This window comes from Moschus berezovskii, chromosome 8 (assembly GCF_049115385.1).
Source record: "Moschus berezovskii isolate FMDL1 chromosome 8, NW_MosBer_1.0, whole genome shotgun sequence".
In the NCBI taxonomy this organism is placed as follows: domain Eukaryota; kingdom Metazoa; phylum Chordata; class Mammalia; order Artiodactyla; family Moschidae; genus Moschus; species Moschus berezovskii.
Genome location: NC_142467.1, coordinates 9256763 through 9282637, shown reverse-complemented (window position 1 = coordinate 9282637; position 25875 = coordinate 9256763). Strand labels below are relative to the sequence as shown.

Genomic DNA, 25875 nt, shown 5'->3' with positions numbered 1-25875 from the left:
AGAACTGAAAATTCATACTTCTCTGTTTAGACTTAAGCCTCACAGCTTCAGACAGGTCATATTTGTCCAGAGGAAAAGGAATGTTGTCCTTCTTTGTTATTGTTTTGTTGCCAAGTTATGTCCAATCCTTTTGCAACCCCTTCGGCTGTAGCACACAAGGCTCCTCTTTCCACAGGATTCTCCATCAAGAATACTGGAGTGGGTTGCCATTTCCTTCTCCAGGGGAATCTTCCTGACCTAGAGATCGAACCTGTGTCTCCTGCATTGGTAGGCAGATTCTTTACTGCTGAGCCACTAGGGAAATAGTACCCCTCATCAAGAACTGGCAAGAACATCAGTTCTTTAAAAGTCAGTTTTAGATCTGCCCCTTAAAAAACTTTAAGGGTCGGTTTTAGATCCTAATTACATCTCTAAAAGCCCTGCTCTCTCTGGAATTTTAATCCCTCTAGTCCTCTGCCACCTTGTGCCTTTAATATATTTACCTCAGCTTTTCTAGGGATCTTCTGAAAGAGCACTGGCCTGCGGCAAAGTATTTCATTCTACATCACTTCCATGACTTGATAATGACTTCACAATTTAGGTATTTGACTCTATTATTGTATTCTTAAAAAATAAATTTTGTTGAGTTTGTATTATGATTATATGCTTTGGAAAGCTGTAAAGAGATCACACACTGGAGAGACATGCTTGTTTATACCCTGCTCTCATCTACTCCCTTGATGCACTTAATTAGAATTTTACTTTTGTTGTATTCAATTCCTACACGGGTTGAGATCTATTTCTAAACTTAATGTCATTCTATTCATAAATCAGTACTATACTGCTTCAGTGTTGAGGCTTTATGGTGCATTTTTGCTTATGAGGATAAGCCTCTGTTATTCGTGCCTCTTTGTTTCAGATTCCCAAACCACTCTTGCTTATTATTTTTCCAATAAAACTTTAAAATCAGGTTTTACACTTCAATAATTCTATTGGTATTTTCATTATCACACAAAATTACACATTAACTTAAGGAGAATTGATATATTGGTGGTGGTAGGTATTCCTATTCAATAATAGGGGCTATACCCTTCCAAATTGTTCAAGTCAGTTTTTGTGACACTCAACTGTGTTTCGTTTTATTTTGAAATTATTATTTATCTTGAAACTCACAGGTGGTTGTAAAAATATTAATAGTACAAAGCATCCTGTGTACCCTCACCTAGCATTAGTAAATGGTGGAATCTTATATAACTGCAATTATAATATTAAAGCTAGGAAACTGACATTGACTCGTTGCTGCTAAATAGACTATAGATCTTCATTTATTTTCATTTTTCAGTTAATAAAGGTTAAATTTTTTAACTGAATTCGTGTGTGTGTGTATGTGTGTGTAGCTCAATGCATCTGTTATTTTTTATATTCTGTTACCTTATTAAATACTTAGTTAAATGTACTGGTTATTATTTCTAATACAGTGTAAAAAAGAACTGGTAATATTGCTCTTAGAAGTTCTATTGTGGCTGGGTAGATAAGTACTGGAGTTCAAATCTCACCAAAAGTGAAGGATCCTGTATTTAACATACCTCTCTTTCAATTAAATCCTCCTGAAAGACTGTACCCTAGCATCAGTCTTAAAATTGATAAGGTCTTTAAGAAACTTACGTGGAGAAGGAAATGGCAACACAGTCCAGTATTCTTGCCTGGAGAATCCCATGGACAGAAGAGCCTGGTGGGCTACAGTCCATGGGGTCACAAAGAGTCGTACGTGACTGAGCAACTGATACTACTACTTAAAAAACTGAAGCCCATCGTCAACTCAGCTAAGTTTTTGCTTGGTTTACAGGGAACTGTTCCTATCTACCTTTCTTAATAAAGCTATTGTAAAATATTTTTGGAGTTATTAATATTCAGAGTCTCTATTAGTTTTTGGTGTACAAAATCTCACATATGATTAAAAATAAGTACGGGTGTTTTAAGAGACAGAGTCAAGAGAAAAATTGAAGTTTCATAATCCTACAGAATATTCAGATACTAGATACCTGACAGCTATTTTAAATTTAGGGGACTAATAAGTCCAAGGAAACAGATGACAAGGTAGAGAATATTATCAGAGAACTGGTCTATTAAAAAGAAATAAAATTCTATAACATAAAAGTACACTAATTATAATGAACTCATAGATGAATTCAAAAGCTGATTAGATTCAGAGAAAACTAAGTAACCTAGGGTACAGGTAACTGAAAAAGCAGGTGGAAATATGATTAATACATTAGAGATTGGTGAAGAAACTTAGGCTGAAGCACAGAGCACAAAAACAAATGAAACAGAACGCAAAAGTGAGAAGATACATGGATATTGCAGAAGGTTTTCAGTTTGTGTAAGTGATGTCCGGAAGGCAAGCAGACCACCAATGCAGCAGAAGCAGCATTTGAAGGGACAACACTTACGCATTTTCCAAAACCAATGAAAGATACTGTGGTAGATAATTACTTGACGTGGCTATCATGGATTCTTTTTTCCCCTGAGACATGCATGTTGCTCCTGACCTCAAGAAGTGGAACCTAATCACCCTCCTTTTGAAATATGACTTTTTGGAGAAATAGAATGCAGAAGAATGGCATTCTTGGACTTTCAACCTGGATCAAATGAAGCCTTGCGGTGTACACTTGTAGCTTATGCCTGTGTCTCTTAGAACACTAAAACTTAGGATGTTCCCTTTGGGAATTCTTGCACTTTATTAGCAGATGTTTAAGTTACATAGCAAAGCCACTTGGCAACAGCCCAACATAGGCTCCTAGCAAAATTCAGCCTAAATTATCAGCCATCTGGGAAATCTAGCCCAGTCATGCTATCAGACAACTCAAATGCTATGTGTCATCTGACCATAAGATCAAGAGAAACCTCAAGCAAGAACTACTCTGTTGAACCCAGTCAACTCACAGAACCATGAAATGTGAGGAAAAAATGTTGTTGTTCAGTGATTAAATTTGGAATGGTTTGTGACTGCTCTGGACTGACTTCCCTCCAAAATTTATATGCTGAAATTCTACCCTCAGTATTTTAGAATGTCGTCAAGTTAGAGAAAGGTATTTACAGAGATAATTAAGTTAAAATGAGGTCAGTTGGGGAGGCCCTAATCCAATAGAACTGGCATTCTTATAAGAAGAGAGAATCTGGACACAGACATTCACAGAGTGAAGATAATATGAAGACTCAGGGAAAAACAGCATTGAAAGGCATACTTGAAAGTATGGGGGAAAATATATATATCAAGACTTCTGGGATGCAGCTAAATTTATACTTGGGTAGAAAAGGCATATATACCAATACACAGAATACACAGGTGAATAAAAATACTAAAAATGCAGAAGCAAAATGATAGAAATTTTAAAGATAAAAGAACGATTTATTAGCCACATACACACACATTCAAATTTTAATTTAAAATATTCTCACAAATAAATTCTAGGCCCAGGCACATCACAAATAATTTCTTCCAAAGATTTAATTAAAACATAATACATAATACCATACATGCATAAAAATAGTCCAGATATTAAGAGGAAATACTTCTCAATTTATTTTATGAAACCAGATTAATAATGATGCCCAAATCTAACAAGCACATTGATAAGAAGGAAAATTCTAAGGCAAACTTCAAAAAAAAAAAAAAAGACAACATTATTCTTGAAAATGGGGCTTTTCCCAGGTCCGCAGTGGTAAAGAATCCACCTGACTGAAGGAGACATAAAAGATGTGGGTTTGATCCCTAGGTCAGGAAGATCCCCTGGAGGAGGAAATGGCAACCTACTCCAGTATTCTTGGGGCTTCCCTGGTAGCTCAGCTGGTAAAGTATCTGCTTACAATGCAGGAGACCTGGGTTGATCCCTGGGTTAGGAAGATTCCCCTGGAGAAGGGAAAGGCTACCCGCTCCAGTATTCTGGCCTGGAGAATTCCATGGACTGTATAGTTCATGGGGTCACAAAATGTCAGACAGAACTGAACGACTTTCACTTTCCAAGGACTCTATAAAAAAACCTGCAACCTGTCACGGTAATGAACTTTTATCCCCCTCTAGTGATAGCCTTTAGCAATCAATCATGTAAAGATAAAAATAGGTTCAGCTTGCCAGTAGGGAGCATAATTCTTTTGAAGCAACTTTGCAGCTTTGTGGGTTTTGCCTTTACAAACACCTGCATTTTATCTCCTTCTTGGAAAACATTTCAACTCTTGCTCAAACCAATGTCTTCAGAAGTGGAATTCTCAGACCCCAAATAAAGCCTTAATTTCTTCGCAGTTCTACTGTGGTGAATTTTCTTCTACATTGTATACAAAATCTGAAGTAATCTACCAACTAACTATTAGAAATTAACATGAATGCAGTCATAGGATACAAGATAAAAGCATAAGAATAAATTGCATTTCCTTCAAGCCAGTAATAAACAAGTATATTATACTATGCTATACTAAATATGAAAAACAGTTACCTAGGAATGAATCTATTGAAGGAGGTTTAAGACCTCCACTTTGGAAAAGAAAATTATGAAGCATTATTGGAGAAATACATGAAAATTTAAACAAATGAAGGAGTCATACTTCACTGATTTATCAAGAGATTCAGTGTGGTAAGTAGAGCAATGCTCCCAAATTGATTCAAAGACATTCCAAACAAATCTCAGCATTTTTTTTTAATGGACATTGACTAGGTGATTTTAATCACCTAGAAATACAAAGTAATGCGCAAAATTCTCCAAGCCAGGCTTCAACAACACATGAACTGTGAACTTCCAGATGTTCAAGCTGGATTTGGAAAAGGCAGAGGAACCAGAGATCAAATTGCCAACATCCGCTGGATCATAGAAAAAGCAAGAGCATTTGAGAAAAACATCTACTTCTGCTTTACTGACTATGCCAAAGTCTTTGACTGTGTGGATCACTACAAACTGTGGAAAAGTCTGAAAGAGATGGGAACACCAGACCACTTAACCTGCCTCCTGAGAAACCGTATGCAGATCAAGAATCAACAGTTAGAAATGGACATGGAACAACAGACTGGTTCCAAATAGGAAAAGGAGTACGCCAAGGCTGTATATTATCACTCTGCTTATTTAACTTATATGCAGGGTACATCATGAGAAATGCTGGGCTGGATGAACCACAAGCTTCATCAAGCACAAGCTGGAATCAAGATTTCCAGGAGAAATATCAATAACCTCAGATATGCAGATGACAACACCCTTATTGCAGAAAGTGAAGAAGAACTAAAGAGTCTCTTGATGAAAGTGAAAGAGGAGAGAGAAAAAGTTGGCTTAACACTCAACATTCAGAAAATTAATATCATGGCATCTAGTCCCATCACTTCATGGGAAATAGATGGGGTAAGAGTGGAAACAGTGACAGACTTTATTTTGGGGCACTCCGAAATCACTGCAGATGGTGATTGCAGCTGTGAAATTAAAAGATGCTTGCTCCTTGGAAGAAACATTATGACCAACCTAGATAGCATATTAAAAAGCAGAGACATTACTTTGCCAACAAAGGTCTGGCTAGTCAAGGCTATGGTTTTTCCAGTGGTCATGTATGGACGTGAGAGTTGGACTATAAAGAAAGTTGAGCGCCAAAGAATTGATGGCTTTGACCTGTGGTGTTGGAGAAGACTCTTGAGCGCCCCTTGGACTGCAAGGAGATCCAACCAGTCCATCCTAAAGGAGATCAGTCCTGAATATTCATTAGAAGGACTGATGCTGAAGCTGAAACTCCAATACTTTGGCTATGTGATGAGAAGAACTGACTCACTGGAAAAACCCCGATGCTGGGAAAGATTGAAGGCAGGAGGAGAAGGGGACGACAGAGGAGGAGATGGCCGGATGGCATCACCGACTCAATGGACATGAGTTTGGGTAAACTCTGGGAGTTGGTGATGGACAGGGAGGCCTGGTGTGCTGTGATTCATGGGGCTGCAAAGAGTTGGACATGATTGAGTGACTGACCTGAACTGAACTGAATGGCTAATGAATAAATGAAAATATGTTCAATAATATTAGTCCTATGAATAAGGAAACTAATATTATAATGAAATATCAACAGTTACACAACAGTAGACTGCTAGAAGATCTTATGCAATTATGCAAATACCTTAAAAATTTATTAAAATGCTTAACATACTATGATTCATCAATTCTGTTTATACATGTATTCAACAGAAATGTATTCATTTTTTCCAAAAGAGAAGTAAAAACATGTTCATAGAAATAATAATCATATTAGCCTAAAGTGGAAACAACATTAACTATAGACAGAATAAATTTTAGTATATTCACACAATGGACTACTACAAAACCATGCTGTACAATATGGTAACTATTGCCCATTTGTGCCTACTTAAATTTAAGTCAATTAAAACTAAATAAAATTAGAGTTCAGTGCTTCATTCACACTGACCGCGTTTCAAATGCACAATAGCACATGTGGCCAGAGGCTATAGTGGACATCAGAGATGCAAAACATTTCCACCATTTTAGAAAATCTGATTGGATAGCACTGCAATACAGCAATAAAAGTGAATTTCTGCTATATGCAACTATATGAATGACTCATAAGCACGTCATTAAGTAACGAAATGCAGACACAAATAACTATGTGCAGTGTCCTCCTGTTTCTGCATAAAGTTCAAAAACAGGACAAATTAACCTATTCATTGCAGAAGTCAAGAGAGTGGTAATCTTAGGGATTAAGGATTTAGATAAGAAAGGAGGCAGAGGTAAAGTTTTTGAAACAGTTGAATTATCTGTTTCTTGAGCTAGATTCTGGTTCCATAGATGTCTTCACTTTGTAAAAATCTATCAATCTATACTGGCAATTTAGCACAGTCTTCTGAAAATGTATTATGCTTCAATAAAATGTCTGTAAAAATAATATCAATATTTCGTGCATATATCCATATATAAATTGTTTATAACTGTAGGATAGTTTTTTGATGATGATATAATGAGCTAATGTTTTCTCTCCTTGAGGATCTTTTGTTTGGCTAGTTTTCAGGAGATGAATGCTACCGATGAGAAATTTGATTCAAAACATTTTTGAGTTCTCTCTTTTTTAGATAACAAAAGGACTTTTTCTTCATTTTTAAATCCAATAATTTTACCACAGTATATCTCAGTGTTGAGATATTAGATGCTCCTTAAGAACAGACAGCAAGGCAAATTATAACCAACCAAGATATAACTGGATAAATTTTGATAAAAGGTCTGATGACTAGCATCAAGTACCTTAAACTTCTTATGTTAAACTACTTAGATTTAACCACTGACATTAGCTGATATACTTAATTAAGTAATATACTAAGCTGAGCATAAGGGTGGAAAAATAAAATGAAATAATATCTGTCTCCCCATCTATTAGCTACTAGGCAGCCATTGCGTTTTCCTTCTTTTGATCTTTACCCTGTTTACTTCTCCAGTTTTCGTTAGTTGTGTGTGTACACTGGATCTCCTTTTCTTATCTTCTATATTTGTCTCTTCTCACTAATACATTTCTTACTCTTATTTTATATTCTCCACCCTCCCCCTTCTATGCCACATTTTTGTTGTTGTTCGGTCGCTCAGTCGTGTCCAACTCTCTGCGACCCCGTAGACTGCAGCACGCCAGGCCTCCCTGTCCTTCACTGTCTCCCGGAGCTTGCTCAAACTCATGTCCATCGAGTCGGTGAGGCCATCCAACCATCTCATCCTCTGTTGTCCCCTTCTCCTCCCGCATTCAATCTTTCCCAGCACCAGGGTCTTTTCCAATGAGTCAGTTCTTCCCATCAGGTGGCCAAAGTATTGGAGCTTCAGCATCAGTCCTTCCAGTGAATATTCAGGATTGATTTCTTTTGACTGGTTTGATCTCCCTGCTGTCCAAGGGACTCTCAAGAATCTTCTTCAACCACAGTTCAAAAGCATCAATTCTTCAGTGCTCAGCTTTCTTTATAGTCCAGTTCTCACATCCATACATGACTACTGGAGAAACCATAGCTCTGACTAAACAGACCTTTGTCAGCAAAGTAGGTCTCTGCTTTTTAATACACTGTCTAAGTTGGTCGTAGTTTTTCTTCCAAGGGGCAAACATCTTTTAATTTTATAGCTGTGGTCACTGTCCACAGTGATTTTGGAGCCCAAGACAATAAAATCTATCACTGCCTCCATGTTTCCCCCTTCTACTTGCCATCAAGTGATGGACTGGGTCATGTGATCTTAGTTTTTTTGAATGTTGAGTTTTAAGCCAGCTTTTGCACTCTCCTGTTTTACCCTCATCAAGAGGCTCTTTGGTTCCTCTTCACTTTCTGTCATTAGAGTGGTATCATCTGCATATCTGAGATTGTTGATATTTTTCCCGGTAATCTTGATTCCAGCTCGTGAGTCACACAGCCAAGCATGTCACACAATGCACTCTGTAAGGAAGTTGAATAATCTTGGGGGACAGTATACAGCCTTGACATACTCCTTTCCCAGTTTTGAACCGATCCATTGTTCCATATCACATTCTAACTGTTGTTTTCTTGTCCTGCACACAGGCTTCTCAGGAGACAGGTAAGGTGGTCTAGTATTCCCATCTCTCTAAGAATTTTCCACAGTTTGTGGTGATCCACACAGTCAAAGGCTTTAGCACAGTAAATGAAGCATTTTTTTTTAAAATTTCCTTGCTTTTTCTATGATCCAAAGGATGTTGGTGATTAGATTTCTGGTTCCTCAGTTCAGTTCAGTCACTCAGTCATGTACAACTCTTTGCAACCCCATGGACTGCAGCACGCCAGGCCTCCCTGTCCATCACCAACTCCCAGAGTTTACTCAAACTCATGTCCATTGAGTCGGTGATGCCATCCAACCATCTCATCCTCTGTCGTCCCCTTCTCCTCCTGCCTTCAATCTTTCCCACCATCAGGGTCTTTTCCAGTGAGTCAGCTCTTGGCATCCTCTGCCTTTTCTAAATCCAGTTTGTATATCTGGAAGTTCTTGGTTCATGTACTATTGAAATCTAGCTTGAAGGATTTTGAGAATTGCCTTGCTCTGCTCCATGTGAAATGAGCACAACTGTATCACAGTTGGACTATTCTTTGGCATTGTCTTTCTTTTGGGATTGGAATGAAAACTGACATTTTCCAGTCCTGTGACCACTGCTCAGTTTTCCAAATTTGTTGATATATTGAGTGCAGAACTTCTACAGCATCATCTTTTAAGATTTGAAATAGCTGGAATTCCATCACCTCCACTAGCTTGGATTGCAGTAATGCTTCCTAAGACCCACTTGACTTCACACTCCAGAATGTCTGGCTCTGGGTGAGTGACCACACCATCATGGTTATTTTGGTCATTAAGACCTTTTTTTTTTTTTTTTTTACTGTTCTTCTATGTATTCTTGCCACCTCTTCTTAATATCTTTTGCTTCTAATAGGTCCATATTGTTTCTGTCCTTTACTGTGACCATCTTTGCATGAAATGTTCCTTTGGCAGAAAGTCATGGAAATGGAACATGCAACAGGTTTCCAAGCTTCAAAACTGAAGAGATACTCTCTGTTTATTAGAGGAGGGGTTTAATAAAGTCCCTATGTGTGGTTACACCTTCTCCACCCCTGCAAACCTGGCCTGCTTGAAAAGAACTTCTGTTGCCAGCTCTGGGCTTCTGAGATCTCTTCACGTTTCTTGCTTTCCAAGGTTATGTATTCATTTATAGAAGGTACATTTTGCTGGCACTTTTTGAGATCTGCTGTCTTTGCATTTTGCAAAGCTTTTCTCCCATTCTTTCCAAAAATAATCTGCCCTGACTTATCTACCTAGGTCTTCCTCCCAGAACTTTCATCTTAAGGTGGAACTCGCACCTTCTAAGAAACAGTAATATATGCTGGAGATATTTGAGATCTGTCCATTCTGAGACCCTCTCAACATTTGCTACATGTTTTTGTGATATCTTTGTGATAACATGTGTGATATCTTTGTGAATCTACAATCTGGTTCCTTGTTCTACTTCAATTTTGATAATATTTATATGCAATTACAACTCTGTCTCGTAACTGTACTAAAGCAACATGTGCTCATGTGTGTGTGTGTATGCATATTTATGTGTTTTATTCTTCTTATTGCTTTGTATAGTTACCAAGAGAAGTGAGAAGATTCAGAACCAGACTTCCAGAAAATTGCAATCATCTTTCTCATCTCACTGCTGAGAATATTTGCTCAGAAGTTTCACATGAACTTTAAACAAGGCATGATCAATACTTTAATCATTATCTTCAGTCTGAGCTTTCTCTTCTTGAATTTCTTATCTCAATGGATTATCATTCATTTAGTTCCCAGGCTAGATATCTGGACATAGTACTACATTTTTCCACATTTTATACCAGGAACATCAAATTAATAACCTTGTCCTTTTATCCAAACTAAATATTTCTCAATTATGATCTATTCTTTCTCTCTTTAAACAGAGATAAATTCTAAAATGGTTTCCTAAGTTCTTTTCTTTGTTTCCAGTTTTCCCCCATCAGCTCCAGCACCCAGACTATCTTCAAAGTAATCTATCTAAAACACATATTTGATAACTTTTACTTCTGAAGTCTGCTCTCTTCAATGGCTTGCTGGTGTACACAGAATAACATCATTCATGTTAACATGCCAAAGAAAACCAGGCCCTTATCAAGCTCAAACCTCCCTGTCCGATTCACAATCACGGTACTCTTGTAACGAACTCCTTGCCAATATAGTTCATATACTTTTGCCTCTACATTCCCTACGCATTTTTCCTGTTAAGAACTGTCCCCCATTTGCTTGTATTATGAGAAATCACTTATCTTTATGACTCAGTTCAAGTGCCACGTTGTCTATAAGCATTTCCAAATCATCCTAGATAAAAATGACCATTTTTTCTCTTTTGTTCCCAGGTCAACCTGTACAAGCTTTAATCAAGGCATTCTAAGTACTCACTGCACTCCTTTTGATGTGTTTTTCTCCTCCTATTAAACTCTAAGCAACTTGAAGACAGGTCCATACAAGGTCTTTGTAGTTTCAGTACCAGATACAGATGAATAAACTAAAGCCCACCTCGTTGTATAGGTATGTTCAAATTTTGTCACCCATCTAAACTGCAAGTTCACTGAAGACAGAAATCATATATGCCCAATTTAGATTTTTCATTGGCATATATTTATTCATGTTTCTAGTCTATTTTTCTAGCAGACAACAAATTGCTTCTCATGACCTAAGGATTTATGCTAGCCTTTTGAAAAAAATAATTTGAAAATAATGACCAATTATTCTGTTACTATGATAAAAATATCAAATATATTTCATATATTCAGGAAGAACAAATGAATAATAAATGTTAGTTTAATTTAGAATAATAATCAACTTATGTATTAAAATTCCAAAATTCTAGAAGCTATTATTATGTTCCTTTATTGATGACACTGATGATTTCTCATAGTCAAACTGGCTAATATAGAAGTAAATAGCCAATAAATATCTATAACCAATGAGTCAATAAATATCTATAACCAATGAGTGGACACTGAAATAATGTGCTAAAATTAAGATTTTTCCTGTATCTATGAATTTTCCAGGTGTGTTAATGTTTAGTTTTAAATTAAACTAAATGTGTTTTCTACATACCTTCTGCAAATAAATTAGAGGATTAAGCACATACAAGAATTTTGAAAATATAGCAATTTTCCCCTCAAGCAGTTGCAACCTTGAAACAAAAGCTTAAATTATTTACTGCAATATTCTAAAAGCTTCCTAAAATTGTCTTTCACATGTATTAAATGAATAATGATTATGAATAACATATACACACCGAAGGATGGTCAGGATGCTTGGTACACCAGCAAAAGCAAAAAATACAATTGTAGAAAAGATAAAAGCAATGAACAAAGGTAATTTAATACACTTTGGATCACATGTCCCACTTGTAGCATCAATAAAATCACCTTGGTCATCTGAGGTTGTTAATCCTTCTTTAATGCAAGAACAATTGTAGTATGTCTATGAAAATGAAAATAGGAAACACTCTTTAGAAATATAATCATAAGGCAAAAGCTCTTATTGTCGTAAAAATTAAATAATTAACTGTAGGGAAGCTAGGCAGTTTTATTAGCAAATATGTTTTGCTGTGTTGCTGATATTTGTTGTTTTAGTCACTAAGTTATGTCCAACTCTTTTGTGACCCCATGGTCTCTAGCCTACCAGGCTCTTCTGTCCATGGGATTTCCCAGGCAAGAATATTGGAGTGGGTTGCCATTTCCTCCTCTAAGGGATCTTCCTGACCCAGGGATTGAACCCCCATCTCCTGCATTGCAGACAGATTCCCTAACTGCTGAACCACCAGGAAAGCCCAATTAGTAAATATACTTACACTAAATCTTCTGTTGTTAATTTATAAATGAAGCACTAACAATAAATAATATCAAGGCATTTTACCTAACAAAGAATTGTGTACTTATGTATATATAATTATAGTTACTTAGGAAAAATTCTATTAATTTAAGAAATTTCACTAAAAATATTTATATTTAATTGTACAATAACTGAGAGAGATATGGGTTGAGGATGAATAAGGAAAATACAATGAACAAAATGGAATTTTAGATGGGATTTGAAATATGGAGAGTTACACAATAGACAGTTTCAGAACTGTGCTTAAAAGACAAGAAGACTTTACTCTGTATATGATGATGACAGGGCTGTTATCTATTAGGCAGAGGAAGCACAGTGTGCCTAGGGTCCACAGTACTTTCAGGACCAAAACAGAGGTTTTAATTTTAGTGTCTTTTAAAATCAGAGAAAAAGTAAATGTCATAATAAAGGAATATATTATAATGTATCAAGCCTGGATCATATTTGTCTTTACACCATTGCAGTTGAACATTAAATCAAACTCTCTCTCTCTCTCTCTCTTTCGTTTTAAGTGAAGGAAGAAGTTTACAAAGGCAAAAGTGCCTAAAGTCAATGTAAGTCATAACGTAGTCCCTAATGAGAACCAATAAAAACTTTGGGTTGTTATTTTAGTACTGGTAATTCAAGGAAGATGAATAGATGACATTTTCTAAGAAGAGCTAAACAGAGCTGGAAATAACTAGTAAGCAATTTGCTAATATATTGAAAAGATTCTAAATTAAATAATGATGTTGTTCTGTCACTAAGTCACATCCAACTTTTTGTGATTCTATGTACTGCAGCATAGCAGGCTTCCCTGTCCTTCACTGTCTCCCTGAGTTTGCTCATACTAATAGTAATAATTTTTAAACATTCAGTAGAAATAGTAAACTAAGTTACTAGTGAAAGAAAAAGGGGAAATAAAGATGTCTTGAACCTCAGTGATTCAGAAAATGATGGTACAAAAGTCATATCATTTGTTTAGAAAAGCTGCTAAGTGGTTGCTGGATATGTTAAACAAAAATAGAAATATCCAAATAGCAAATCAATCTTTCCACTGTATTTTTCTTATAATTCCCTTGTACCAAACATCATTGTAGGTATTATGAAAACAGAGTAAACATACAACAGAAATCCCCGCCCTCATGTAGAAAATTTACTTGCATAAGATAAGTGTTTTTTTTTTTTTTCAATAAAAAGAACCTTTAATGGAGCACATGGTGATGAATACTATGGAGAAAAAAAAATAAAGCAAGGAAAAATCAGAGCAATGATAGGGGTAAGTTTTGCATGGTCAGGTAATGCCACAATAATACAGTGATATTTAAGCAGAGATTTGAAGAAGGTAAAGAAGTGAGCCATGTGGCTATCTGAAAGAAGTACATTCCAGGTAGGAAAAACAAAATAGAAATTAAAAAGCCTTGGGACTTGAGCTTGCTTGACAAGTTCAAAGAAAAGCAAGGCAAAAAATCTGGTTGAATCAGAGTGGACATAAAGAAAACTAAGAGAAAACAAGATCAGAGTAATGAGGAAAGGATTAATACAGAAACTGGTAGGTAATTTCAAGAGCAATTAAGAACTTTGGTTTCTATTATTAGCAATATGAAACCATTAGAGGGGTATATATATAAGTGATGTATTTTAAAAGACCACTTTAGCAGCTATATTGATACTACTGAACTGTGAAAGCAGAGAAAAACTAAAAGGCTACTGAAATAAGATGCAAGTCAGTGGTGATTAGGGCCCAGATATCAAAGAAAATGATGAAGATAATCAGATCCAGGATGTATTTTAAAAGTAGATTTGAAGGGTCCTAGGGTAGGAATAGAAAGTTATATGGAGAAGGCCTCCCTGAAAGAAACTAAGACTTGCAGGCAAGGGTGGTCGGTCCAAGGCACAGAGAGGGAACCAAGAAAATAAACACAATGACTTTACTTTCTCCTACCCCATCTTTCTGATTTTCTACTAGGACTTCTTACCAGCATAATCCAGTCAGAAGCTAGAGGGCAAAGGAACTCTCATCCTATATCCAGTCTTCTGGAACAATGAGTAGGTGGAAAGTAGATACCTAGCACAACAAATAATTGCAAGCCATAGAGCCTGAGCTGACTAACAGGAAAAGTGAGAATATGAAGAAAGTCCAGTGAACAGATGAGAGAATATTAGGCTCTGTAGAGTTATAGCCAAAGAGATATAACCAAAATGGCAAAAGTTAAATTAAAAATGAAACATCAAAAAATATTCAATCCAAATAATAAAAGAGGAAGACAGATCTAACTCTACAATATCAATAATTACAATAAATGTCAGTTGTCTAAAAATGCCAATTGAAAGACAGACATTAACCGAAATGTGGAAAAAAGCAAAAGCATATTATCCATGGGCTACGGGAGACACTTTAAACATAAAGACAAAAACCATTGGAAAATAAAATGATAGAAATAAGATGCACCATGAAAACAGCAAGAAAATCTATAGTGACTGTTTAATATACAAAATATACTTCAAGAAAAAGAGTATTATCAGAGTTGGAAATGAACATTTTGTAAAGATAAAAGAAACAATTCATCAATTGACAATTATTGTTATGTACACAATGGAGAGTTTTAAAATGCATGAAGCCAAAATAAAGAGAGAAATAGATGACTGTATAATTATGTTGATATATTTTTATATATAATGTTTAGGATTTCATATATCATTACAAAGTATGAAAAGTAACAAGAATAATTGGCTTAAAACTAGAAGAATAAACGTGAGTAGGCTACTACAAATAGTAGACCTGAAAACAAGAACTTTAAAACAGTTATGATTAATATTTTCCAGAAAATAGAAGGTAAATGGATAAAATATCTCAAGGAATGTGCAATTTCCCCAGGGATTTGGATTCCACAAAAACACAGTGTTAGAACTGAAACATACAATGAGTAACCTTACCACCTCAGTTAAGGGGATTAACAGCAAAGCAGACAGAGCAGAAAACAGAAACAGCAACTGGAAGACAGGCCAACAGAAAATATCTGAACAGACAAAAGGAGATGGAAAATAGAGGGAAAAAAGCAAAAAGAAAGGATGGGACACGGTAGAAAAGTCTATTTGCAGTCTGTTGTTAGGCAGAATTTTAAATAGGCACCTAAGAATCCCACCCCTCTATTTTACAAGCCTGCATAATCCCTAGGTTGATGGAAACTGGTGAATTTTAATCCTCTTACTAAATTTATGTTACATGGCATTGCTAAGAGGTGGTAAACCTCACCCAATCAGATAGTATATATAAACAACTGGGCCTTTCCTGAACTCAGAGGTTCAGAGCATGTATCATAAGGGAGATTCCCTTGCTGACTTTGAAGATGGAAGGAGTCATGTAGCAAAAAAGCGGGGTGGCCTCTGAGACCTAAAATCGGCCCTTAGCAGACAGCTAACAAGCAAAAGGAGGCTTCATTTTTCACAGTCCAAAAGAACTAAATTTGGTCCATAATCTGAATGAGCTTGGAAGTAGGTTTTTTCCCACAGAGCCTCCAGAAAGGAATATATTTCAGCCAATACCCTGATTTCAGTCTGTGAGACTCTGAACAGAGGGCTAGCGATGCTGTATCTGGACTTCTGATCCTGTCAGCTAATAAATGAGTATTATTTAAAGACACTAAGGATGTAATAATGTGTTATGCAGCAATATTAAGCTAATATATAGTGTTTCCCCCTCCAATAAAAGAGGAGAAAGTGAGGGAGAAGCAATTACCAAGAATTTTCCAGCTGATAGACATAAATCCAAAAACTAAAGACATTCCATGAAACTCTAGCAAAATACATATAATGAGAACCACATCCAGGCACATCAAAGTAAAATTCTTGAAAATCAAAAACAAAGAGAAAATTCTAAAAGCAGCTAAGCAGCCAGAGACATAAAGACTATATAATGGCATCTTTCAAATGCAGGGGCAGGGCAGGAAGTGGGGACAGATCATTGCCAATACAGAATTCCATACCAAATGAAAACAGTTTTTCTTTTCAGAAATGGAAGGTAAAATATGGTTCTTCAGGAAGAAAGAAAATAATCTCATATGAAAACATGAAAATGCAAGGAAATGGGTAAATATAAATGGATATTGACTGTACAAAACAACAAAAAGGGTGTGGTGTGTGCTGTGTCTGACTCTTTGTGACCCTGTGGACCATAGCCCACCAGGGTCCTCTGCCCATGAGGATTCTCCAGGCAAGAATACTGGAGGGGGTTGCCATTTCCTCCTCTAGGGGATATTCCCAACCTAGGGATTGAACCCAGGTTTCCTGCATTGCAAGCGGATTCTTAACCATCTGAGTCACCAGGGAAGCCCATAATTTACATAGTTTATCAAAATTACATACGTCTGCAAGAATACTGGAATATGTCACCCAAGAATACTGGAGTGGGTAGCTTATCCCTTCTCCAGGGGATTTTCCCGACCCTTTGAACTGGGGTTTCCTGTATTGCAGGTGAATTCTTCACCAGCTAAGCCACCAGGGAAGCCCAACAAAAAGGATATGTGTCCTTAAAAGTATATGGGGAAATAAAATATATATGACAAAAGTAACACAAAGGAGGCAAATCAGTAAATGAAATTAAAATATTCTAGGGGTGTTTCAACTGGAAGAGACCCTAAGCCTGGCTTCTTGTACTCCTTAACACTTTGGACAATACTGACTTCCCTTCTCTATAAATAATTGGAATGAGGCTCCTGTTGAACGAGAGCAGTCTCTAGAAGAAGCCCCCTGAAACTGCTATTTTATGATGAAAGTCATATCAGCTGCTGAAAAGAACTAGTCCCAGTGAAAAGATCATGAAGCAAAGCTAGAGATTTCTTTCATATCTATGTAAGGATATCTGAAGATCTTTGATAGCATGGATACTAGCAATACATGTAGGTCTCAAAGAGGCAAAACACTTGGAATGTTATCAACATGAATAGCAGATATGTTTTCAGTTTTGGTAAAGCTGTGATTTTCTACAGAAAATTAGAAATCTTCAGAGGTGTAGTATCTCCTACCACTCTTGTAAATTTTTGCATAAGTCTAACTGAAAAGCACTCAATTCTAACACATTTGACCCTGGTCATACTTTGAATATGAACATTTAATCAGAATTATTTCAAAGTTGACATATTTTCATTGAAAAAAATTTCCAGAAGGAATTCCATTAACACAATTTAGACACAATAATTTTTTATATATGGTATTTCTCTTATTTAATTTCCATTTTGTTAAAATTATGTTTATTGGTATCAATTCTTTCCCATTTGAAGTTAATGTATATTTTATCCATTAATTGGCTTCATCTGTATCAAATTGTACTAATCATAACTTCTGCTAATGGTCAATGTTTTCCTTCAGAGACTTTATTGCTTTTCAAAGCTAATTGTCTTGGGTAATTTGTAACATCTAATTTTTGGTCCAAAATATTTCATTCTTTTAATTTTTATTCTGCATCAAATGTTATCACAGAACACCAGGCTGGGCTCCCTGTGTTATGTGGCAGCTTCCCACCAGCTATCTATTTTGCAGATGATAGTGTATATATGTCAATACCAATGACATATTAAAAAAAATGTTATCACACAGTTTGAGTCACTATTTTGTGAATTACTTCATTATTCCTTAAGAATTAATTATTCCTTAGACAAATTAAATTATAAAGATTTTTATGAAATAGAAACAAATCCCTAAAAGGGATTCCCCAGAAAAAGAAAGAGGGGTTAGAGCATTTCAGTGAGTGGATTTTTTGGCTCTTGAATATCCCATGGGATCAAAACACCAAAGTCAAACAGTTCTGCTTTATACTGTGGTTACAATGTGAACACTTAAAAAATCATTTATTTAAAATATGATTTTCCATAAGTTAATAAATTGTTGAAGACGGGTAACATATAGGAGTTCATTATGATTTTCTACTACATTTAAAGTTTTCCATAGTAACCTATTTTGAATGATTTAAAATATTTTAAATATATTTTAAAATATATAAATCATTTAAAATATGTAAGATTTTAGAAAATATAATATTTATAAATAACCATCTTAAATTTAACAATTTTAAAGAATCATTTTAAACATTTAAGAAAAAAATTTTTAAGGGTATATAATCTTTTCAATATAAATATTCAATAAAAACTGAAGATATATTGTTAAATCATAGGCCAAAGAAAATACGACAATGAGGAACTAAAGTTGGTCAGGTATGCTATTATCTTGTAATAAAATTATCTGTTTGTAACAGCAAAAAAGAATATTGTGGTGTAGATACTAATAAATAAAGTACTAATAAAGTACTTTATTGCATACTTGGGAAGGTGGTATAATGTCCATATGTGAGGACAAACGTTCTTTATTCTTCTCTTCCCCTCACAAAGACTAGACAAAGAGAGACGATAGAGAAACACTGAATAAAATACAGATCCCAAAGTCATTCCCGGCTTCCCTGGTGGCTCAGCTGGTAAAGAATCTGTCTACAATGCAGGAGACCCAGGCCCCATCCCTGGGTTGGGAAGATGCCCTGGAGAAGGGAAGCTTGAGTATTCTTGCCTGGAGAATCCTATGGACAGAGGAGCCTGGCAGGCTACAGTCCATGGTGTCACAGAGTCGGACTCCATTGAGTGATTAACATTTTCACTTCACTTACAGTTCTCCATAAGTCCTACGAATTGTGACCAATAAATCCACAATTTAAGAAAAATTTAAGAAAAGGGAAAATAAGGAGTAAAAAGGATTTTGTAGAGAGCAAGAATGAAATGTAAACATCTATAATATGCACTTCTTAATGGAGAGAAAGAAGCATAATAGAAGATAATAACCTTGCTAGCCTTTAATGTTTTAGACTGTGTACAACCTGCAAAGCAAGGAGAAAAATATCCAATATCATTTCTTCCACATGTAGCAGAATAAAATGCAGATGAGCATTTACAATGAGAATTGCAAGGAGCTGTCAGGTTTCTCAACTGCCCTGTTCTGTAAAAAAAAAGAGATTGAATGTAATTATACTACTACTGTATTATACATATTAACACATACATCAAGATATCAATGAGACCAATAAAATATGATTATTCATTTTAATAGATTTAGGTATAACTGATATACAATAAACTGTACATATACAAGGTGTACAATTTGCATACACTTGTGAAAGCATCACTGCAATCATGTTAACGAACATGATCATCACCCACAATGGTTCCCTCATGCTCCTTTGTATTAATAATTCCTCCACCCCATGGCATCTGCTGATCTACTTTCTGACACTATTCATTAGCTTCAGTTTCAAAGCATTTTTTGAAATGGAATCATACAGTATGTGCCCTTTCTTTGTCTGACTTCTTTCATGAAGTTGGCCTTTACATGGTCTTTGTATGGTCATATGCTTCCATGTCTCTTAAGTAACCATCAAGAAGTAGAATTTTTGGATCATATGGTAGGTGTTCATTTAACTTTTTAAGAAATTGTCAATTAGTTTTCCAAAGTGATTGTGTTATTTCATATTCTCAGAAATAGTGTATAAGATTTCAACTGTTTCCTATATTTCTTGCCAACACTTGGAATAGTCTTTTTAATTTTAGATATTCTAACAAAGATATAGTTTGAGAGTCCCCTGGACTGCAGGGAGATCCAACCAGTCCATCCTAAAGGAAATCAATCCTGAATATTCATCGTTTAAGGACTGATGCTGAAGCTGAAACTCCAATACTTTGGACACCTGATGCGAAGAACTGACTCATTTAATGCAAAGAACTGACTCATTTGAAAAGACCCTGATGATGGGAAAGACTGAAGGCAGGAGGAGAAGGGGACAACAGAGAGATGTTTGGATGGCATCACTGACTCAATGGACATGGGTTTGGGTGAACTCCGGGAGTTGATGATGAACAGGAAGGCCTGGCGTATTGCAGTCTATGGGGTCGCAAAGAGTCAGACACGAATGAGTAACTGAACTGAACTGAATATGAGTTTCCCTAATGACTGATGCTAGACATCTTTCCATGCACTTATTTTCCATCTATATTTATTATTTGGTTAAATACCTGTTCAAATCTTCTCCCCATTTTTGTGGCTTTCTTATTAAGCATTGAGAGTTGTTAATATTATCAAGATATCAAGTCCTTTGTAAAACATATGATTTTCAAATATCTTCTCATAGTCTATGGTCTGTCTCTGCATTACTTTAATGGACTCTTTCAAAGAGCATATGTTTTTTATTTTAATTAAAGGAGAGATAAGAAAGCCTTCCTCAGTGATTAATGCAAAGAAATAGAGGAAAACAACAGAATAGGGAAAACAAGAGATCTCTTCAAGAAAATTAGAGATTCCAAGGGAACATTTCATGCAAAGATGGGCTCGATAAAGGACAGAAATGGTAGGGACCTAACAGAAGCAGAAGATATTAAGAAGAGGTGGCAAGAATACACAGAAGAACTGTACAAAACGATCTTCACGACCAAGATAGTCACGATAACGTGATCACTGACCTAGAGCCAGACATCTTGGAATGTGAAGTCAAGTGGGCCTTAGAAAGCATCACTACGAACAAAGCTAGTGGAGGTGATGGAATTCCAATTGAGCTATTTCAAATCCTGAAAGATGATGCTGTGAAAGTGCTGCACTCAATATGCCATCAAATGTGGAAAACTCAGCAGTGGCCCAAAGAAAGGCAATGCCAAAGAATGCTCAAACTACCGCACAATTGCACTCATCTCACACACTAGTAAAGTCATGCTCAAAATTCTCCAAGCCAGGCTTCAGCAGTATGTAAACCGTGAACTCCCAGATGTTCAAGCAGGTTTTAGAAAAGGCAGAGGCACCGGAGATCAAATTGCCAACATCCGCTGGGTCATGGAGAAAGCCAGAGAGTTCCAGAAAAACATCTATTTCTGCTTCATTGACTATGCCAAAGCTTTTGACTGTGTGGATCACAATAAACTGTGGAACATTCTGAAAAAGATGGGAATACCAGACCACCTGACCTGCCTCTTGAGAAACCTGTATGCAGGTCAGGAAGCAACAGTCAGAACTGTACATGGAACAACAGACTGGTTCCAAATAGGAAAAGAAGTACGTCAAGGCTGTATATTGTCACCTTGCTTATTTAACTTATATGCAGAGTACGTCATGAGGAACACTGGGCTGGAAGAAGCACCAGCTGGAATCAAGATTGCCGGGAGAAATATCAATAACCTCAGATATGCAGATGACACTACCCTTATGGCAGAAAGTGAAGAGGAACTCAAAAGCCTCTTGATGAAAGTGAAAGAGGAGAGTGAAAAGGTTGGCTTGAAGCTCAACATTCAGAAAACAAAGATCATGGCATCTGGTCCCATCACTTCATGGGAAATAGATGGAAAAACAGTGGAAACAGCGTCAGACTTTATTTTTTTGGACTCCAAAATCACTGCAGATGCTGATTGCAGCCATGAAATTAAAAGACGCTTACACCTTGGAAGGAAAGTTATGACCAACCTTGATAGTATATTAAAAAGCAGAGACATTACTTTGCCAACCAAGGTCCGTCTAGTCAGGCTATGGTTTTTCCCGTGGTCATGTATGGATGTGAGAGTTGGACTGTGAAGAAAGCTGATCGCCGAAGAATCGATGCTTTTGAACTGTGGTGTTGGAGAAGACTCTTGAGAGTCCCTTATACTGCAAGGAGATCCAACCAGTCCATTCTAAAGGAGATCAATCCTGGGTGTTCATTGGAAGGACTGATGCTAAAGCTGAAACTGCAATACTTTGGCCACCTCATGCGACGAGTTGACTCACTGGAAAAGACTCTGATGCTGGGAAAGGTTGGGGGCGGGAAGAGAAGGGGACGACCAAGAATGAGATGGCTGGATGGCATCACTGACTCTGTGGACATGAGTTTGAGTGAACTCCGGGAGTTGGTGATGGACAGGGAGGCCTTGTGTGCTGTGATTCATGGGGTCGCGGAGAGTCAGACACGACTGAGCGACTGAACTGAACTGAAGTCCAATTTATCAATATATTTCTTTATGAATCACATATTTGGTGTCATATCTAAGAAATCTTTGCTGAACACAAGTTCACATAAATTTTTTCTCATATCCCTGGAATTTTATATTTTACATCTACAATCCATTTTAAATTAATTATAAACATTGTATAATATACAGATCAAAGTTTGTTTAAATATAGATATCTAAGTGTTCCATAAACTGCATATGCACTCTGTCATAAGTAAATTATCTATATATATATTTGGGTACTTTTGGACTTTGTTCCACTGACTTATTTGTCTATATTACACCAGTACTACTTTCTTGATTATTGTGGCTTTATAATAAGTCTTGAAATCAAATAGTGTTAGTCCTCCATGTTTGTTCTTTAGAATTGTTTGTTTGTGGTTTTTCTGGGTCTTTTGCATAAATATATGAATTTAAATGTCATTTTTCCAATATCTAAAGAAGAAAGTTCACTAGGATTTTGGTTGTGATTACATTGAATACACACATTAATTTCTGTATTAACATCTGAAGATTAACATCTTAAACTGGACATCTCTTCATTTTAAAATTTAGGCCTTTAATTTCTCTCAGCATGTTTTGTAATAATCATTGTATAGAATTTTTACATCTTCTATCATATTTATCTTTAAAATTTTCTTTTTCTTGATACTATTGCTAATGGTATTGTTGTTTAATATCAATTTCAAGTTGTTTGTAGGTAGTATATAAAATACCAAAGATTTTTGAATATTGATGCTTAATAGTATAGTTAATGTTATTTTTTAAGCTTTTCTAGTTTTATTGAGATATAATTTACACTTTATAAGGTTAAGGTGTACAGCATAATTATTAGACTTACGTATGTCATGAAATGATTAGCACAACAAGTTTAGTGAGCATCCATCATCAATATAAAATTAAATAAAGAAAAAAACTTTCCATATAATGAGAACTCTTAGAATTTACTCTGACAACTTTCATCTATAATATGTAGCAGTATTAATTACATTTGTCTAGTCTCCAGTGTTCTTGCCTGGAGAATCCCAGGGACGGGAGCCTGGTGGGCTTCTGTCTATGGGGTCGCACAGAGTCAGACACGACTGAAGCGACTTAGCAGCAGCAGCAGCAGCAGCAGTGTCCATTACATCCCTAGTACTTATATAAAACTGGTAGTTTGTACATTTCCACTGCCTTCATTCAGTTTCTGCTCCCTTAAACCCCTGCCTTCAGATCAGTTCAGTTCAGTCGCTCAGTCGTGTCCGACTCTTTGCGACCCCATGAATCACAGCACTCCAGGCCTCCCTGTCCATCACCAACTCCCAGAGTTTGCTCAAACTCATGTCCATCGACTCGGTGATGCCATCCAGCCATCTCATTCTCTGTCATCCCCTTCTCCTCTCGCCCCCAATCCCTCTCAGCATCAGACTCTTTTCCAGTGAGTCAACTCTTCGCATGAGGTGGCCAAAGTATTGGAGTTTCAGCTTTAGCATCAGTCCTTCCAATGAACACCCAGGACTGATCTCCTTTAGGATGGACTGGTTGGATCTCCTTGCAGTCCAAGGGACTCTCACACCGCAGTTCAAAAGCTTCATTTCTTCGGCAATCAGCTTTCTTCACACTCCAACTCTCACATCCATACATGACCACTGGAAAAACCATAGCCTTTAGTAACCCACAAATTTGATCTATTTTTCTATGAGTTAGTTTATTGGTTGGTTGGTTTTGAAGTATAATTGGTCTACAACACTGTTCATTCCTATTACACAGCATCATGATGTGGTTTTCTATACATTTCAAACCTACCATTACACTGTCTGGTTACAATACATCACCACACAAAGATATCACATAGTCATTGACTATAATGCCCACACTGCACATTTCATACCCATGACCCACTTATTTTGCAACTAAAGGTCTGTACCTCCTAAACTCCCTCACCGATTTAAATCCTCCCCTCAACTCCCGTCTTCCTGGCAAGCAGTTGTCTGTTCTCTGTATCCACACAACTTTGTTTCTGTTGTGTGATATTTGTTCATTCGTTTTCTAAATAGAGTCCACACACAAGTGAAATCACACAGTATTTGTCTTCCACATACTTAACTTATATTTAAATAACCTCTATTTCCATCTTTGTTGTTACAAATGGCAAGATTTCATTCTTATTTATGACTAATATCCCACTGCATGTGTACTACATCTTTTTTATACATTCATCTATCCATAGGCACTTGGGTTGTTGCTATACCTTGGCTATTGTAAATAATGCTGTAATAATTACAGAGGTGCATATATCTTTTTTAATTAGTGCTTTTCTTCTCTTCAGCTAAATACCCAGGAGTAGACAATAAATTTGTATGTATGCTTTGTATATTTAGGATGTAAATCCCTTATCAGATATATCCTTTGCAAATATCTTCTCCCATTCAGTAGGCAGCCTTTATCTTTTGCTGATCCTTTCTTTTACCGAACAAAAGATTTTTAGTTTGACGTAGTCCCATTTGTTAATTTTTTATTTGCTTTCTTTGCCTGAGGAGACATCCAAAACTATCACTAAGACTGAAGTCAAAGAGTGTACTGCCTGTTTTCTTCCAGTACTTTTGTGATCTCAGGTCTTACATTTAAGTCTTTAATCCATCTTGAATTTATTTATTTTTTTATGGTATGGGAGAGTAGCCCAGTTTGATTCTTTTGCATGTAGCTGTCCAGTTTTCCCAAAACCATTTGTTGAAGAAGCTGTCTTTTCCTCATTGTATATACCTTCATTGTTGTAGCTTAATTGTCCATATAAGAATGGTTTTATTTCCACTGATTTATGTGTCTGTTTTTTGTCTGTTATACATTTTGATGACTGTAGCTCTGTAGTACAGTTTGAAATCAGTGGAGCATGATTTCTTCTTTTCTGAGATTGCTTTGGTTGCTTAGGGTCTTTTGTTTCCATACAAATTTGAGCATTAGTTGTTTTAGTTCTCTGAAAAGTGTCATTGATATTTTTAGGGACTGCACTGAATCTGAAGTTCTCATTGGGTAGTATGGTCATTTTAACAATATTAATTATTCCCACATCAGCATGGCCTACCTTTCCGTCTGTTTGTGTCATCTTCTATTTCGTGCATCATTGCCCCATTATAGTCTTCTGAGTACAAGTCCTTTACCTTCTTAGATTTACTTCCAGGTATTCTCTTCTCCTAATGCATTTAAAATGGGATGGTTTTCTTTTCCTTTTAATTTTTAAAAATGCATTTGTTTTTGGCTGTGCTGGGTCTTCATTGCTGTGTGCAGGCTTTCTCTAGTTGCAGCAAGTGTGAGTTACTCTTCATTGCAATGTGCAGGCTTCTCATTTCAGTGGCTTTTCTTGTTGCAGAGCACGGTCTCTGAGGCACACAGGCTTCAGCAGTTGTGGCATGTGGCCTCAGGAATTGCGGCAGGTGGACTCTCAGCGCACAGGCTCACCAGTTGTGGTCACAGCTTAATTGCCTCACAATATGTGGGATTTTCCCAGAACAGGGATC

The 25875-nt window shown here is 36.4% G+C and overlaps 1 protein-coding gene across 1 annotated transcript in view; it reads right to left on the bottom strand.

Moving 5' to 3' along the window:
• Positions 1-25875, bottom strand: part of SLCO6A1 (solute carrier organic anion transporter family member 6A1) — a 112899-nt gene that overhangs the window by 16050 nt on the left and 70974 nt on the right. The window contains exons 9-10 of the mRNA XM_055430376.2: positions 19205-19358; positions 11803-11990 (exon numbers count right to left, since the gene is read on the bottom strand). Of these exons, the coding sequence (XP_055286351.2) occupies positions 11803-11990; positions 19205-19358 (342 nt within the window). The remainder of the gene's footprint in view (positions 1-11802; positions 11991-19204; positions 19359-25875) is intronic.